The sequence below is a fragment of the Schistocerca americana genome, chromosome 9 (assembly GCF_021461395.2).
Source record: "Schistocerca americana isolate TAMUIC-IGC-003095 chromosome 9, iqSchAmer2.1, whole genome shotgun sequence".
Lineage (NCBI taxonomy): Eukaryota > Metazoa > Arthropoda > Insecta > Orthoptera > Acrididae > Schistocerca > Schistocerca americana.
Window position 1 is genome coordinate 141,828,496 of NC_060127.1, and position 18,046 is coordinate 141,846,541.

The 18,046-nt window shown below is 42.9% G+C and overlaps 1 protein-coding gene across 1 annotated transcript; it reads left to right on the forward strand.

The window, feature by feature from the left end:
- The first annotated feature begins 8,432 nt into the window (after window positions 1–8,432).
- LOC124550751 (cytochrome P450 4g1-like) lies at window positions 8,433–8,882 on the forward strand. The gene has a single exon (XM_047125474.1). It carries the CDS (start codon window positions 8,433–8,435, stop codon window positions 8,880–8,882), a length of 450 nt encoding a protein of 149 aa, XP_046981430.1.
- The last annotated feature ends 9,164 nt before the right edge of the window (window positions 8,883–18,046 follow it).

Sequence of the window (18,046 nt, forward strand, 5' to 3'; positions counted from 1 at the left end):
CCACCTTTTTGTATTTTGCGTTGTGTTGAACAATGATGACTTTAAATTTCTACTTCTAGATTACCTTTTTCAAAGTCACATATGTGTTCTTTAGATCCCAAATAAGTCCTTTTACATTCTTCACATTTACAATCAATATTACAGACTTCTTGTTGACTATTTAAGCATTATACATTATAACATTATGCGTAACATTTTCAACAATATATCTTATTTTCCACAGTACTCTGTTCTGTACAATTTTATAATATGCATATATTTTTCTATCTTACCTTTATGTTCATTCTTCTTCTTATTTGTTTTGTTACATTTATCACAGAAATGTGATCATCCAAAGAATCCTGACATACTGTTAGTAACATGGAAATTGTTGCAAGTTTTGTGCAGCAAGAGATAACTGAATTAAAATTTTCAGTACATACAACATTTATTTGAATACCCAATAGTTGCTCAACATTTTTAATATCATCTAGAGTTAATCCTTCTTTGTTGTATTTGCTTAATTGGGTACATAATAATAATCTGGTTTCCTCGTTTTCTGATTTATACTTATCTCCTCCAATTTTCTTAATTTCTCCAGTTGTTAGTTCTCTGCCCAAGATAAAATCTGTGTGACACATTAAAGCAACTATTATTGCTCCAGGACAACGTAAGTTATCACTATTATTAATTCTTATAACACATTTTTCGTCTTTTTTACATCAAGTAATTTATTATTTTCTTACATTTGCTGCCTTTTGGAATTGTTAACATCTGAATATTAAATGTACTTTTCGCTAATCAGTACTCATCAGATGTTAATATATCTCTGATTTTATTGCACAAAACTTGAACAGATTGTTTGGTATTATTTAGTGCACCGTAATCTGTAGAAATACAACTGAACATTTTTCTATTTGCTGTTATTATATTTAACTTATCTCTTTTTCTAAAATTAGTTCTCTTTTTAGCTACTTCTACCATGTAATTCTTTCATTATATAGACTGTTTTCTCAGTTTACTAATATCACTATAGTTAAAGACTCTTTTATGGTCAACAGACAAAGCTTTAAAGTTTTCATTAAATTTTCGTTATTTCTTTAATCTCAAATAACTGTTTTACTATGGTTTGTTCTCTTTTTTTTGCTAAAATAGCTTACTACTGAATAAATTTAATCTGGTCTCACTATTTTTTTTGGACTCAGTGGTCGAGTTTTTTCAAACATCATCATCATCACATCTGCAAAAATAATTTACTCCATGTATATGTTGTGGTCTGTTTCGTCTTTTGGATTAATTATTGATTAAATGAAAAACCTTGCAAATTCATTAAATTAATTATTTCTGAATTTTTAAATTGCCTTAGCCTCTAATACAAAGATTTATAGCTCTCCTTTTGAATTAAACTACCATCATGTTATTGAGAGTCCTTGTAGAAGCAGGTAAATTATGTGATATAATTAAATCAATTAATTCACCTTTATTTAAACTGTGGTAATTAATCATTATTTCATCTCCCATAATCATGATGCTGGGAAATGGATTTGTTCCTTGTTAGTCCCTTATTTAATCCAGAGTGGCGCACATAAAACTTGCGCTGAAAGGAATGTGAATGAAGAAAATCAATGTACATCATCGCTTTAATACGTTTTTATTCTACAGTTTCATTATTACTCTGTAATTAACAGTTTCAGTAACAGTAACTTTTATTATTTTAATAAGAATAGTTTAGAAAGGAATTTAAAGTCTTTGTTGAAAATTTCTCCGCCAACATCCAAGAAAACTTGTCAATGTCAAAGCATGTTAAGGAAAACACTTATCAGTACTCTTTGAGAAATGTTCGTAATTTCTTCACATATTTTGTTTTTTAATGTGTCGAGTGTTCTGGGATTGTTGCTGTAGACTCTAGCCTTTAGAAATCCCCAGAGGTAAAACACACATGGTTACAAGTCGGGAGAGCGGGGTGGCCACAAGCCCTTACTAGTGGTCCTCTCTTGTGTAAAATCAGTGTGTATATGAGCTAAGGACAAATCCAACGTTTGAGAAGTTGCCCCATCTTGCTGGAAATATGCACAACATTTTTCGTTTGGAGTTAACAGAGCCGAAAATTCATTGTAGAGCTGCATGTTAACATATGTGTTGACAGTTTCGTTGACAAACAATGGCCTGATAATTCTGTCACCAGATACAGCGCACCATACACCAATTTTTGAATCGTGTAACAGCTTTTGCAGTATGCTATGGGGATTCTCTGTAACCCAGTGTCTTGTGTTTTGTGAATTAATGTAAACCATCAGATAGAACCAAGGTCCATCTGTCGAAAAGAGGAGGAACAGATCAAGATGTCCTCCAGCGACGTTTTCCAGCAACCAAATACAGTAATGTGTATGCTTACTCTTGTCCACTTCTTTTATTTGCTGAACAACTCTCGCATGGTAAGGTTTCAGTTTTAAGCCATGAAGGATGCATTGACATGACCTGTGAGATATCCCACATTGCTGTAATAATCATCATGCTGACTTGTAGGGATTTCTTTCAATGTGTGCCATTAAGTTTGCCACAACTTCAGGTGTACATATAGTCAGTGCCTTATTTCTCTTTGAATTAATAACACTGCCTGTTGAACGCCACTTTCTCACTAGATCCTGAATCGTTGATTTTGCAGGAATATTACTTTCAGGAAATTTTTCATGAAAAGTGTCACAAACAACTTCAATGGATTCAGACCGCACACATTCTTCAACTATGGACACATTTTCTTCAATGGAGTAAGGCATGACAATGAAGTACACGGTTTATAACGACTACTTTCAGTATGAAATACTCACACGCTACTGCTGTTGGAAGGTGGCAAAGAAACTGACATGCTAGTAATGCTACTCACACGCATTCACATTCCGGTTATGGCCGGTTTTATGTGCGCCACTCTGTATTAAGAAAATTATTAAGAAGTTTTAAAAAAGGATCACCCAAATTTCTTATCTTTTAAATATTTTCATATACATTTCTTACATCTACTTGTATGTTTGTCTTTACGTGATGGATCTGATTAAAAACATTCTTTAATCTCTTGAAAATCAACACCTTTTTGTGTGTTATTGGTCTCAGTCTTGTTCATCATTTTTCATCACCAACAAAATCTTCAAAGTTTCTTCACTTGGAATTCATAGCAAGCGATTTTTATAACAAGATATTGAAACATTTTTCCACACACACATACAAGTTATTCATTTACTGTGGAATACTTTTGTATGATACTCATTAGTCATGTAATTACCTTTTGTATATTTCTGTGAAGTAAAATTATCAATTTACTTCTCAGTTTTGCAATATTGACACAGTTTAGGTTGAACCTGCTTCATTTATATACCAGGTGTAGAAGTATGAAACCGGAATTTGGTTGCAATAATTACACATCTGCTGTTTGAACCTGATAAACAATATTTTATTCAATATAATCTCCATTGCTATTTATACATATCTCCCACCTCACCGGCAGACTATAAATGCCACCCCACAAAAAAGCAGTTCTTCTTTTGAAGTGAACCAGTCAGTGGGACATTTTCATAAAAATTGAAGCATTGTTCAGCGAAAGCGTGTCCCAGTGATGCAAACAGATGACAATCGGAAGGGGCCAAGTCTGGAGGATAAGCTGCATGCCCTAGTATCTCCCAACTGAACGCCTCGATCGTTTCCCTGACCGGTTTTGCTGTGTGTTATGGGGCGTTATCATGGAGCAATATGACTTTGTGTTGCCTTTTTCATATCCCAGTGATTTTTCACGTAGTGCTTGTTGTAAATCGATCATTTGCTGTTTGTAGCAATAAGTGTTAACGGTCTTACCAGGTTTTAGCAGCTCATAATAGATGGCACACTTCTGATCCCACCTAGTACAGTGCAGTGGATGTCGATGGCTTGCCTCGATTCGCCAATGATTTACGACTCAGTATTCTCAAAGTATGTCCGTTTTGAGGTCATCAGTCCCCTAGAACTTAGAACTAATTAAACCTAACTAACCTAAGGACATCACACACATCCATGCCCGAGGCAGGATTCGAACCTGCGACCGTAGCGGTCGTGCGGTTCCAGACTGTAGCGCCTAGAACCGCTCGGCCACCCCGGCAGGCTCCATTTTTCCACTTTCTGCACCTTTCCCATAGCTTTCAACAGAAGAGAAACGGTTTTTTTTAGTTACAATGATTCGTTCCGCGAGTTTCTGTCGAGTATGAGTACCATCTTTATCCAATAAGGCCTGCAATTCGTTGTCTTCCAGCTTTTTCGGTGGTTTCCCGCCATTGTCGTTGCTCATATCAAAATCACTACTTTTGAATTTTTTGAACCACTCGAAACACTGTTTTTTCCCAAGAGCATGTTCGCCGAAAGCTTCGACAAACATTTGATGCGAATCTGTAGCATTTTTCTTCAAATTATAACAGGAAACGAATGTTGTCCACGATCGTAGATCGTAGGCACCAAAGTCGACATGTTTATGGGTTTGTAACAAATACCAGTGTATGGAACTTTGGTTACTGTGTGTAGACATTCGTCGTCAGCCGTTGTAGAAAGCAGATGGCGCTCCAGACGTGGTCTCACGGGCCCTACACTGACAGCTAGCACCATCTATAGGGAAATTCCGGTTTCATACTTCTACATCTTGTAGAAGAAATTTTTGCTAGGAAAAAGTAAAATTTTATAGTTTTTGCAGTGTCTTTTAATGTATTTATTACCTTAAGTACTAATTATGATTGTTTATTGCACTCAATACCAAATAAAGATAAAGCGGCTGTACCAGTCCTAACTACTTTCTTGTGAATTTATCATATTCATACAAAGTATAATCCTTGAAAAAATACTTGAATGAAATAGTATATCTGCATAATTTGATAAATCAGCACCATCAAATTTTTCCCATATCATTTATCAAAGTTGAATTTACGGCCTTTAGATTTGACTGATTTACCGTCTAACCGAAGTTCAGCGGATATTTTTTTTTTTAGCACAAACGTGGATGACCTCACTTTTCATTATTTAATGTCAACTGAAATTTTTGCACCATACAGATATCTTTTCTAAATCTTTTTGCAATTTGTTTTGATCTTCTGATGACTTTACTAGGTGATGAATGACAGCATCATCTGCAAATAACCTAAGATGGCCGCTAGGATTGTTTTCTAAATCGTTCATATAAATGAGGAACAGCAGAGCGCCTGTAACAGCAGTTTGGGGAACGCCAGAAATCACTTCTGTTTCACAACTTTTCCGTCAACTACTACGAACTGTGACCTCTCTGGCAGGAAATCACGAATCCAGTCAAATAACTGAGACGATATTCCAAAAGCACGCAAATTGACTACAAGTTGCTTGTGTGGTACAGTGTCGAAAGCCTTCTGGTAATCTAGAAACACTAAACCAATTTTAAATATCTTGTCAATGGCACTCAGCACTTTAGGTGAGTAAAGAGCTAGTTATGTATCACAAGAACGATGTTTTCTAAATCCGTCTTGACTGTGTGTCAATAGACGGTTGTCTTCAAGGTAACTCATAATAAATGTTCCAAAATCCCGCTGCATTGATGTTAATGACATGGGCTTGTAATTTAGTCGATTACTCCTACTACCTTTCTTGAATGTTTGTGTGGCCTGTGCAACTTTCCTGTCTTTGGGAACGGATTTTTCGTCGAGCGAGCGGTTGTACACTCAAGCGCCAAAGAATCTGGTATAGGCATCCGTATTCAAATAAAGAGATATGTAAACAGACAGGAAACGGCGCTGCGGTCGGCAACTCCTACATAAGACAACAAGTGTCTGCCGCAGTTGTTAGATGGTTCGTTGCTGCCACTACGGTCGGTTATCAAGATTTAAGTGAGTTTGAACATGATGTTATAGTCGGCGCACGAGCGATAGGATACCGATCTGTCAAGTAGCAATGAAGTGGGGATTTTCCCATACCACATTTACACTAGTGTACCGTGACCGTGAAAAGCAGGGATCTGGTAAAACATCAAATCTCGAACATCGCTGCGGCCGGAAAAAGACCCTGCAAGAATGGGACCAACGACGACTGAAGACAATCGTTTAGTGTGACAGAAGTGCAACCCTTCCGTAAATTGCTGCAGATTTCAATGCTAGGCCATCAACAAGCGTCAGCGTGCGAACCATTCAACGAAACATCATCGATACGGGCTTTCGGAGACGAAGGTCCACAGCTGTGTCCTCGATGATTGCACGACACATAGATTTACGCCTCGTCTAGGTTCGTCAACATCGACATTGGACTGTTGATTACTGAAAACATGCTCCTGGTCGGACGAGTCTCGTTTAAAATTGTATCGAGCAGATGGACGTGTAGGGGAATGGAGACAACCTCATGAATCCATGGACCCTGCATGTCAGCAGGAGACTGTTGAAGCTGGTGGAAGCTCTGTAATGGTGTGGGGCATATGCCGTTGGAGAGATATGGGACCCCTGATACCATATGACAGATGACATGTACGTAAGTATCCTGTCTGATCACCTGCATCCATTCATGTCCATTGTGCATTCCAACAGGCAATTCTATCGGGACAATGCGACCCCTATACGTCCATAATTGCTGTAGAGTGGCTCCAGGAACACTCTTCTGAGTTTAAACACTTCCGATTCCCACCAAACTCTCCAGACATGAACATTATTGAGCATACCTGGGATGTCTTGCAACATGCTGTACAGAATAGATGTCCACCCCCTCGTACTCTTACGGATTTATAGACAGCCCTGCAGGGTTCATGGTATTAATTCCCTCCAGCACTACTTCAGACATAAGTCGAGTCCATTCCACATCGCGTTGCGGCACTTCTGCGTACTCGCGGGCCCTACACGATATTAGGCATGTGTACCAGTTTCTTTGGCTCTTCAGATTATATGATTGCTAAGTATGGAGCTATTGCGTGAACAGGTACAGAAAATGAGAAACAAACACAGTGAGACATCGAACATGGCGTGGATGAAGGGGATATATTTTATACGGCGAGCAACAGCGACCATGGGCATCTGTCGGAAAGTCGACAGCGACGAGAAGGACAGTTGTGCCCCACCCCCCATTTCACCCCTTACAGGCGTTCTTCTGAGTGCCTGCTATAGGTGCTTCTGTCCAGCAGTCGACCAGAGACTACCTGCAGGTATCGGGCTAGCCGTACTTTCAAAAAACTGTCGGAATTTCACGACGTAATCTAGCGACTGACTACACATTGAGCCGACAGAAATCATGGTAAGCCTCCTAATATCGTGTCGGACCTCATTTTGCCTGGCGTAGTGCAGCGCCTCGACGTGCCATTGACAGGACAAGTTGTGGAACTCTCCTGCAGTAATGGTGAGCCATGCTGGCTCAGTATCCGACCATAACTGAGAAAGCATAGCAGGTGCAGTATTTTGTGCACGAACTGCTAGCAATGGCACTCACTTCAGTCGTCTGCTGGCACAGCCCATTGACGCCAAATTTCGCCCCACTGTCCTAACAGATACGTTCGTCGTACGTTCTGCAGTGATTTCTAACGTTATTTCATGCTGTGTTGCTTGTCTGTTAGCACTGATAACTGGACGCAAACGACGCTGCTCTGGGTCGTTAAGTGAAGTTTATTCCCTCCACACTCGTGACACTATGGATCTCGGAATATTGGATTTCCTATCCATTTCCGAAATGGTATGTCCCATGCGTCTAGCTCCAATTACCACTCCACGTTCAAATTCTATTAATCCTCATTGTGTGGCCATAACCTTCAGACATGAATCACCTGAGTACAAATGACAACTGTGGTGTCACCGCCAGACACCACACTTGCTAGGTGGTAGCCTTTAAATCGGCCGCGGTCCGTTAGTATACGTGGGACCCGCGTGTCGCCACTGTCAGTGATTGCAGACCGAGCGCCGCCACACGGCAGGTCTAGAGAGACTTCCTAGCACTCGCCCCAGTCGTACAGCCGACTTTGCTAGAGATGGTTCACTGTCAAATTACGCTCTCATTTGCCGAGACGATAGTTAGCATAGCCTTCAGCTACGTCATTTGCTACGACCTAGCAAGGCGCCATTATCAATTGCTATTTATATTGTGATGCATGTACCGTCAGACCGATGTTCACCAATTATGGATTAAAGTTAAGTATTCCAACAGCTACGTACTTTATTTGCTAGACTCAAATCCTTTAACTGTTCCAGACCTCACGCCAGCCTGCGTGAGCTTAAACGCGTGCCTTTCGGCTACCCGTCACAGTGGATTGGCTGTCTTGCCAGTCCACAACAACAACAACTGCACTGCCATTTTATACCTTATGTACAATATACTACCACCATCTGACATATGTGCAAATCGCTAGCCCATGAATTTTGTCACCTAAGTGTATGTTTAACATACCTATTGTTAAACACCTGTTCTACTACCAAGCCAAAGAGTTTTTTCCCTCAAGTAGTGGTCGGAATAGAATGAAAACCTTACTTCCACAGGAGACGCTGCGCTTATACCCGACAGTCCCTGTGATCCCCCGGGAGGCCTCGGAGGACCTCCGGCTGCCCAGAGGGCGGGTGCTGGTCCCTAAGGGCACCGTGCTGCTGTTGGTACCTGGCATCACGCAACGCGTGCCACAGTTTCACCCAGACCCTCTGAGGTTCGACCCTTCGCGGTTCTCGGACGGCCGCACAGGGAAGGAGCATGCGTGCAGCTACCTGCCGTTCGGGGTGGGCGCACGCAGATGCGTGGGCACCCAGTACGCCCGTCTGCAGCTCAAGCTCTTCCTGGCAGAAATCCTGAGGCGCTTCCGCTTCCTGGCGCACAGCCGCTGGGAGGACCTGGAGGATGCCTTAGTCGCCACCAGCCTACACACCATCGAGCCGGTAAGAGTCTCCTGTGTGCCTCTGCATCCATCCAGGACATAAGAATACTCTTCACCGTTCTGAATTTGGAAGTTAATAAAGAAATTATGTTCTTGTCTAGGTCCACAAACGTTATGAATATTTTATGAATAAAACCGTCTAGATCACTTATTAAATTTCTATATTTACTAAGCCATTTTGGCGACTGCCATCATCAAATATCAGCAAATTAAGATGAAACCCAAATATTCGAGATTTTGAATATGGCTGCGCTTCAGCAACAGGGACAGAATCAGAGGCTGAGATGGTTCTGCGACCGTGTTGGCTGCAGATTCCTCGACTTGCGCCATAGGGTGGTGGGGTTTCGGGTTCCGCTGGATAGGTCAGGAGTCCACTACACGCAACAAGCGGCTACGCGGGTAGCAGGGGTTGTGTGGCGTGGACTGGGCGGTTTTTTTAGGTTAGATGGTCTCGGGCAAGTACAGAAAGGGGAACAGCCTCAAAGGGTGCGGGGCAAAGTCAGGACATGGGGGGACCAAGCAGCAATCGGTATTGTAATTGTAAACTGTCGAAGCTGCATTGGTGAAGTACCGGAACTTCAAGCGCTGATAGAAACACCGAAACTGAAATCGTTATAGGTACGGAAAGCTGGCTGACGCCAGAGATAAATTCTGCGGAAATTTTTAGAAAGGCACAAACGGTGTTTAGAAAGGATAGATTGCATGCAACCGGCGGTGGCATGTTTGTCGCTGTTAGTAGTAGTTTATCCTGTAGTGCAATAGAAGTGGATAGTTCGTGTGAATTATTATGGATGAAGGTTACACTCAACAACCGAGCTAGGTTAATAATTGGCTCATCTTACCGACCTCCCGACTCAGCAGCATTAGTGGCAGAACAACTGAGAGAAAATCTGCAGTACATTTCACATAAATTTTCTCAGCATGTTATAGTCTTAGGAGGAGATTTCAGTTTACCAGATATAGACTGGGACACTCACATGTTTAGGGTGGTAGGGACAGAGCATCCAGTGACATTATACTGAATGCTTCTCTGTTGAGTGCACAAGTAGGACGGTGTGAACATCATATCAGGAACTCAGCTGATTTTTTACGTCGTTTGGAGGGACTGAGGCTGAATGACTCTGATATTTTAGTGAGTTTCGATGTGGTCTCTCTCTTCACTCGTGTTCCTCTGTCTGATTCGTTGCGGTTAATTGAAGCCAGGTTTGGTGCTGATTTAACTAATCTCTTTAGGCATGTGTTGACATCCACTTATTTTTTATTTAATGACCAGTATTACGAGCAGACAGATGGAGTTGCGATGGGTAGTCCGTTGTCTCCTGTGATCGCAAATTTGTTTATGGAAGACTTCGAGGAACGTGCATTGGAGTCGGCGCCTTTAAAACCCGCCTGTTTCTATAGATACGTTGGCGATACCTTCGTTGTTTGGCCTCACGGTAGGGAGAATCTGAATGTCTTTCTAGAACATCTGAACTCGATCCACCCGAACATTCGTTTTACGATGGAGGTGGAAAAGGATGGTTGCCTTCCCTTTCTCGACGTGTTGGTTAGGAGGAAGGATGATGGATCATTGGGACATGCAGTCTACAGGAAACGTACTCACACCGACTTGTACTTACAAGCTAATAGTTGTCACCATTCGGCTCAGCGTGAAGGGGTACTTCGTACCTTGGTACACAGGGCACATATCGTTTCTGACGCTGAGACTTTGCCAGCTGAGCTGTCCCATCTTGAAGTTACATTTCGTCAAAATGGTTACAGTGATAGACAGATTGAACGTGCGTTGCGCTATCGACCAACTGTACATCAGGTGATTGATGATAATTCTGAGTCAACACCTAAGTCTACTGCCTTCTTGCCTTACGTAGGAAACACGTCCAATAAGATCGGTCGTATTTTACGGAAATACGATGTGAAATGCGTTTTCCGACCTCCATCTAAAATTAGAGCACTTTTGGGTTCCGTTAAGGATGATCTTGGACTGCGTAAGGCGGGTGTATATCGTGTCCCTTGTAGCTGCGGCATGGCATATATTGGTCAAACTATCAGGACCCTGGAGGACAGATGTACTGAGCATAAACGGCACACACGATTACAGCAGCCTAATAGATCTGCTATTGCCGAACATTGCTTGGATACTGGTCACCCCATGTTATATAATAACACCGAGATATTGGCATGCACGTCCAGCTATTGGGACAGTGTGATTCGGGAGGCAGTTGAGATTAAATTAGCGAGCAACCTTGTTAACAGGGATGGAGGTTTCTGTTTAAACTCTGTTTGGAATCCGGCTCTCTCCCTTGTCAAGAAAGAGAGGGATAGACTCAATGCTACCTCACCTGCGAATTCATAGTCTCACTATCGATAGCTCTGACTTTGGCCATCTTTGGTGGCACTAGTGTTCAGTGTGTGTGTGTTATCTTTCCTGCTTGGGTCCGAGAACCGAGGTATTAAATTTGCATGTACGCCGCCTGTCCGTTGCAGTTTGCCTTGAAAATGGCGGGGTGTTCTCCCGCCGAAATATCGGCGGTCGCTGAAAGTGTTACCTGGCTGAATTCCCGGAAGTTATTTGAAAGTTGTATACGCCAGGAGAAACTCAGGTCTCATACTGAATGCACTATCCGAAAATTACCTCGAGCAGTTAAACAGAGAACCGACTCGTGGAGATAACATCTTGGACCTACTGATAACAAACAGACCCGAACTTTTCGACTCTGTAAGCGCAGAACAGGGAATTAGTGATCATAAGGCCGATGCAGCATCCTTGAATATGGAAGTAAATAGAAATATAAAAAAAGGGAGGAAGGTTTATCTGTTTAGCAAGAGTAATAGATGGCAGATTTCAGACTACCTAACAGATCAAAACGAAAATTTCTGTTCCGACACTGACAATGTTAAGTATTTATGGAAAAAGTTCAAGACAATCGTAAAACGCGTTTTAGACAGATACGTGCCGAGTAAAACTGTGAGGGACGGGAAAAACCCACCGTGGTTCAACAACAAAGTTAGGAAACTACTGCGAAATCAAAGAGACCTTCACTGCAAGTTTAAACGCAGCCAAAACCTCTCAGAGAAACAGAAGCTAAACGATGTCAAAGTTAGCGTAAGGAAGGCTATGCGTGAAGCGTTCAGAGAATTCAAAAGTACAATTCTATGTACCGACTTGACAGAAAATCCTAGGAAGTTCTGGTCTTACGTTAAATCAGTAAGTGGCTCGAAACAGCATATCCAGACACTCCGGGATGATGATGGCATTGAAACAGAGGATGACACGCGTAAGGCTGAAATACTAAACACCTTTTTCCAAAGCTGTTTCACAGAGGAAGACCGCACTGCAGTTCCTTCTCTAAATCCTCGCACAAACGAAAAAATGGCTGACATCGAAATAAGTGTCCAAGGAATAGAAAAGCAACTGGAATCACTCACCAGTGGAAAGTCCACTGGACCTGACGGGATACCAATTCTATTCTACACAGAGTACGCGAAAGAACATGCCCCCCTTCTAACAGCCTTGTACCGCAAGTCTCTAGAGGAACGGACGGTTCCAAATGCTTGGAAAAGAGCACAGGTAGTCCCAGTCTTGAAGAAGGCTCGTCGACCAGATGCGCAAAACTATAGTCCTATATCTCTGACGTCGATCTGTTGTAGAATTTTAGAACATGTTTTTTGCTCGCTTAGTATGTCGTTTCTGGAAACTCTGTAGGAATCAACATGGATTCCGGAAACATCGATCGTGTGAGACCCAACTCGCTTTATTTGTTCATGAGACCCAGAAAATATTAGATACAGGATCCCAGGTAGATGCTATTTTCCTTGACTTCCGGAAGGCGTTCGATACAGTTCCGCACTGTCGCCTGATAAACAAAGTAGGAGCCTACGGAATATCAGACCAGCTGTGTGGTTTTAGCCATCAGAACACAGCATGTTGTTCTCAATGGAGAGACGTCTACAGACGTTAAAGTAACCTCTGGCGTGCCACAGGGGAGTGTTATGGGACCATTATTTTCACAATATATATAAATGACCTAGTAGATACTGTCGGAAGTTCCATGCGGCTTTTCGCGGATGATGCTGTAGCATACAGAGAAGCTGCAGCATTAGAAAATTGTAGCGAAATGCAGGAAGATCTGCAGCGGATAGGCATTTGGTGCAGGGAGTGGCAACTGGCCCTCAATATAGACAAATGTAATCTATTGCGAATACATAGAAAGAAGGATCCTTTATTGTATGATTATATGATAGCAGAACAAACACTGGTAGCAGTTACTTCTGTAAAATATCTGGTAGTATGAGTGCGGAACGATTTGAAGTGGAATGATCATATAAAATTAATTTTTGGTAAGGCGGGTACCAGGTTGAGATTCATTGGGAGAGTCCTTAGAAAATGTAGTCCATCAACAAAGGAGGTGGCTTACAAAACACTCGTTCGACCTATACTTGAGTATTGCTCATCAGTGTGGAATCCGTACCAGATCGGGTTGACGGAAGAGATAGAGAAGATCCAAAGAAGAGCTGCGCGTTTCGTCACAGGGTTATTTGGTAAGCGTGATAGCGTTAGGGAGATGTTTAGCAAACTCAAGTGGCAGACTCTGCAAGACAGGCGCTCTGCATCGCGGTGTAGCTTGCTGTCCAGGTTTCGAGAGGGTGCGTTTCTGGATGAGGTATCGAATATATTGCATCCCCCTACTTATACCTCCCGAGGAGATCACGAATGTAAAATTAGAGAGATTCGAGCGCGCACGGAGGCTTTTCGGCAGTCGTTCTTCTCGCGAACCATAAGCGACTGGAACATAAGGGGGAGGTACAGACAGTGGCACGTAAAGTGCCCCCCGCCACGCACCGTTGGGTGGCTTGCGGTGTATAAATGTAGATGTAGATGCATGCAAGAGCTTCAGCGAATTAGACATAACAGCCAACCAGTTGCAAAATACAGGTTTATTGTATGTGAATTGAAGGTGGAGGGAGTGGGGAGAAAGCAAAGAAAGGCGATTACTGACGTAAGCTTCATCGGGACATTACGTGGAATTAACGAAAACGAGTGAAAATGTGTTCGACCGGGATTCGAAACTGTGATCACCTGCTGACTAGGTAGTTGCGCCATCCGAGACACAGTGTTATCGCATCTGCGCGAACCATCTGGGTACGCCTTGCGGCCGACCCACAGTCTCATCCAGGTCCACCTGTCCTGCGGTAAACACTGTGTTCTGGGTAGCGCAGTATTAACGCGACTGCCTAGTCAGCAGAAGATCCCAGGGTCGAATCCGAGCCCGACACACCTTTTCAATCATCGCCGCTGATTTCGCATAATATATCGTTGCAGCTGACAGCATAGATTCATTGATTCCCTCCCCCCACATTCAATTTAGAAATAATTCAAAAGCCAAGATCGCTTAAATACTGATTACTGGATGACCGATTTCAACACACTAAAGGTGCCATCATCGGGTCTGAATGTAGCTTAACATTTATAAACCATTTGGATATAACGATACATGAGGCAGACCAGCTGATATAAAATCATTGTCTCAGGAATAAAAAATTAAAACTGCTCTCATGGTCATTCTGTCCTATCAGATATCTAAAACCGAAGTCACAAGATAAAACTATTTGGTACATGACCGCTGCTCGAAATAGTTTTATCTTGTGACTTCGGTTTTAGATATCTGATGGGACAGAATGACCATGAGAGCAGTTTTAATTTTTTATTAATAAGACAATGATTTTACGTATATCAGCTGGTCTGCCTCATGTATCGTTATATCCAAATGGTTTATAAATGTTAAGCTACATTCAGATCCGATGATGGCACCTTTAGTGTGTTGAAATCGGTCACCCAGTAAACAGTATTTAAGCCATCTTGGCTTTTAAATTAGTTCTACAACAGAGTCATCGCCCCACAACACACTATGTGTTCACTGCAACATTCAATTTACTTGTAATACACTCCTGGAAATGGAAAAAAGAACACATTGACACCGGTGTGTCAGACCCACCATACTTGCTCCGGACACTGCGAGAGGGCTGTACAAGCAATGATCACACGCACGGCACAGCGGACACACCAGGAACCGCGGTGTTGGCCGTCGAATGGCGCTAGCTGCGCAGCATTTGTGCACCGCCGCCGTCAGTGTCAGCCAGTTTGTCGTGGCATACGGAGCTCCATCGCAGTCTTTAACACTGGTAGCATGTCGCGACAGCGTGGACGTGAACCGTATGTGCAGTTGACGGACTTTGAGCGAGGGCGTATAGTGGCTATGCGGGAGGCCGGGTGGACGTACCGCCGAATTGCTCAACACGTGGGGCGTGAGGTCTCCACAGTACATCGATGTTGTCGCCAGTGGTCGGCGGAAGGTGCACGTGCCCGTCGACCTGGGACCGGACCGCAGCGACGCACGGATGCACGCCAAGACCGTAGGATCCTACGCAGTGCCGTAGGGGACCGCACCGCCACTTCCCAGCAAATTAGCGACACTGTTGCTCCTGGGGTATCGGCGAGGACCATTCGCAACCGTCTCCATGAAGCTGGGCTACGGTCCCGCACACCGTTAGGCCGTCTTCCGCTCACGCCCCAACATCGTGCAGCCCGCCTCCAGTGGTGTCGCGACAGGCGTGAATGGAGGGACGAATGGAGACGTGTCGTCTTCAGCGATGAGAGTCGCTTCTGCCTTGGTGCCAATGATGGTCGTATGCGTGTTTGGCGCCGTGCAGGTGAGCGCCACAATCAGGACTGCATACGACCGAGGCACACAGGGCCAACACCCGGCATTATGGTGTGGGGAGCGATCTCCTACACTGGCCGTACACCACTGGTGATTGTCGAGGGGACACTGAATAGTGCACGGTACATCCAAACCGTCATCGAACCCATCGTTCTACCATTCCTAGACCGGCAAGGGAACTTGCTGTTCCAACAGGACAATGCACGTCCGCATGTATCCCGTGCCACCCAACGTGCTCTAGAGGGTGTAAGTCAACTACCCTGGCCAGCAAGATCTCCGGATCTGTCCCCCATTGAGCATGTTTGGGACTGGATGAAGCGTCGTCTCACGCGGTCTGCACGTCCAGCACGAACGCTGGTCCAACTGAGGCGCCAGGTGGAAATGGAATGGCAAGCCGTTCCACAGGACTACATCCAGCATCTCTACGATCGTCTCCATGGGAGAATAGCAGCCTGCATTGCTGCGAAAGGTGGATATACACTGTACTAGTGCCGACATTGTGCATGCTCTGTTGCCTGTGTCTATGTGCCTGTGGTTCTGTCAGTGTGATCATGTGATGTATCGGACCCCAGGAATGTGTCAATAAAGTTTCCCCTTCCTGGGACAATGAATTAACGGTGTTCTTATTTCAATTTCCAGGAGTGTATATCAGAGCTGCGGAGTCCAATGATGTCTATTATTTCCGATATGTCAGAATGAACAGACACCACGTATACATATAATATATTAAACCTGGACCACGGTTTCAACGGTTTAAAACCTCCTTCTTCAGGAGATGTAGTACCTATTAATGAGATTACGACATTGTGTATGAAACAGAGATAGTAACATTACAATAAAAGAATTACAGGAAATGTTACAAATTTTTTTTTGTTGAAGCTTACTCACTTTTAATCACATTATCTTAGTCAATGCGGGATTAGTTGAGTCTGTCTGGTACATGTCATCCACTTAATCACCATTTAAAGTATGTTATACAAAAGTAGTAGCCGTCTATTGTGCGGCTTTGTCGTAAAACGTTCAAATTTTTTAAGTGTCATATATTTGACGCAGGATACAACAACATATAGTGTGAAACTTGAAAGATCAGTACACAACTGACATTTCAATATAAAACTTGACATCACACCCTATAGAGCGTCAATATGTCACGTTCAGAGCTAGTGACATGCGCTGACTGGTTGAAGAGCGAAGGCACTGCCCTCAAGTTACATCTGGTAGGTGGCGAACCTGCGTGTCCTATATGCGTGTAGCTGCAATGAGCCGCTTGTGTGATTTCGTTAGTAGGCCTACATTTTATTAACTGAATCAACATATTAATAAACAGCTGATAAGAGGGAGAGAGGAGGGGCAGGGTTAAGCAGAGATTCATTAAAATCATGTGGCTTATAAAGAGCCCGCTGGCTCAGGTAAACATACTATCAGAGCAAAACTGCTTGAAGGGACGCTATCATTGTACAAGAGACCCAACACTAGACGTATCCAACTACCACCTGTCGTTCTGGACTAGTGTAAAAGGACACACTGTGACAGAGAATCTGCATACAGTGAAATACAAATGCAAATTGGGAATAGAAAGGGGGGGGATGGAAGTAGGAGGGTAAATGATCACTTGTCAGGCATCATGCTACGGGGGATGGTCGTACTGATAAAGCATGCTATATGAACGAATGAACTAGGAACAGGATGTTATAAAATAAAGAATGGAATAGTAAACGAAGCCTCAGTAACCACCATATACGCCCAGAAAGCACGATGTTATAGGTAGAATAAAAACACGCTAAAATAGAAAGAGGTGGGTGGAATAGGTCTAAGATGGTATATAACTAAAACGTTGAATAGCAGCCATTTGTGGACGACAAAGGGCGTTGTAATACAACAAGAGACGTATTCATGCTGAACTTAGAATTCTGAGGAAAATAAATGCTATGTGGAAAGCAGCAGCGATCTGTCAACATGACCGGCGAAACGATGGTCAAGTTTTAATAAACCTGTATTTTGCAACTGGTTGGCTGCTATTTCTAATCCACTGAAGCTAAAAAAATTTTCTTGAAGTTCACTTGACAAAAAGCTGATAATTTGCTGAACAAAGTTCAGTGTCAGTGTTAAAAGTCTTTGCCTTAATAAGGGCATCAACTACCAACTTGGCTCAAAAAAATTATGCAGGGACACACGTTCTAGCTGAAAGATAATGCTGTTGTGGGGAACAATGTTTAAGATTTTTTTCACTCTTCATACGAATAAAATTACAGAGAGACTAACTTACAAAGATTCAAAGTCAAGATACAATTACATGAGTTAAGAGAGGCGCTACTGCTCCGTGCTACACAGCCACATTGATGATCTGCAGTACAGTGTTCTTCCCGCCAGCCTAAACACAGTGAAGACCATCAGGATTCCTTACATGTCTGCGGGTTTCTAGCACGTAGGACCAAGATCATCTCAGTACCCCAAAGTGGGTTTCTTTCATGCCACTTATCTCCTGCAA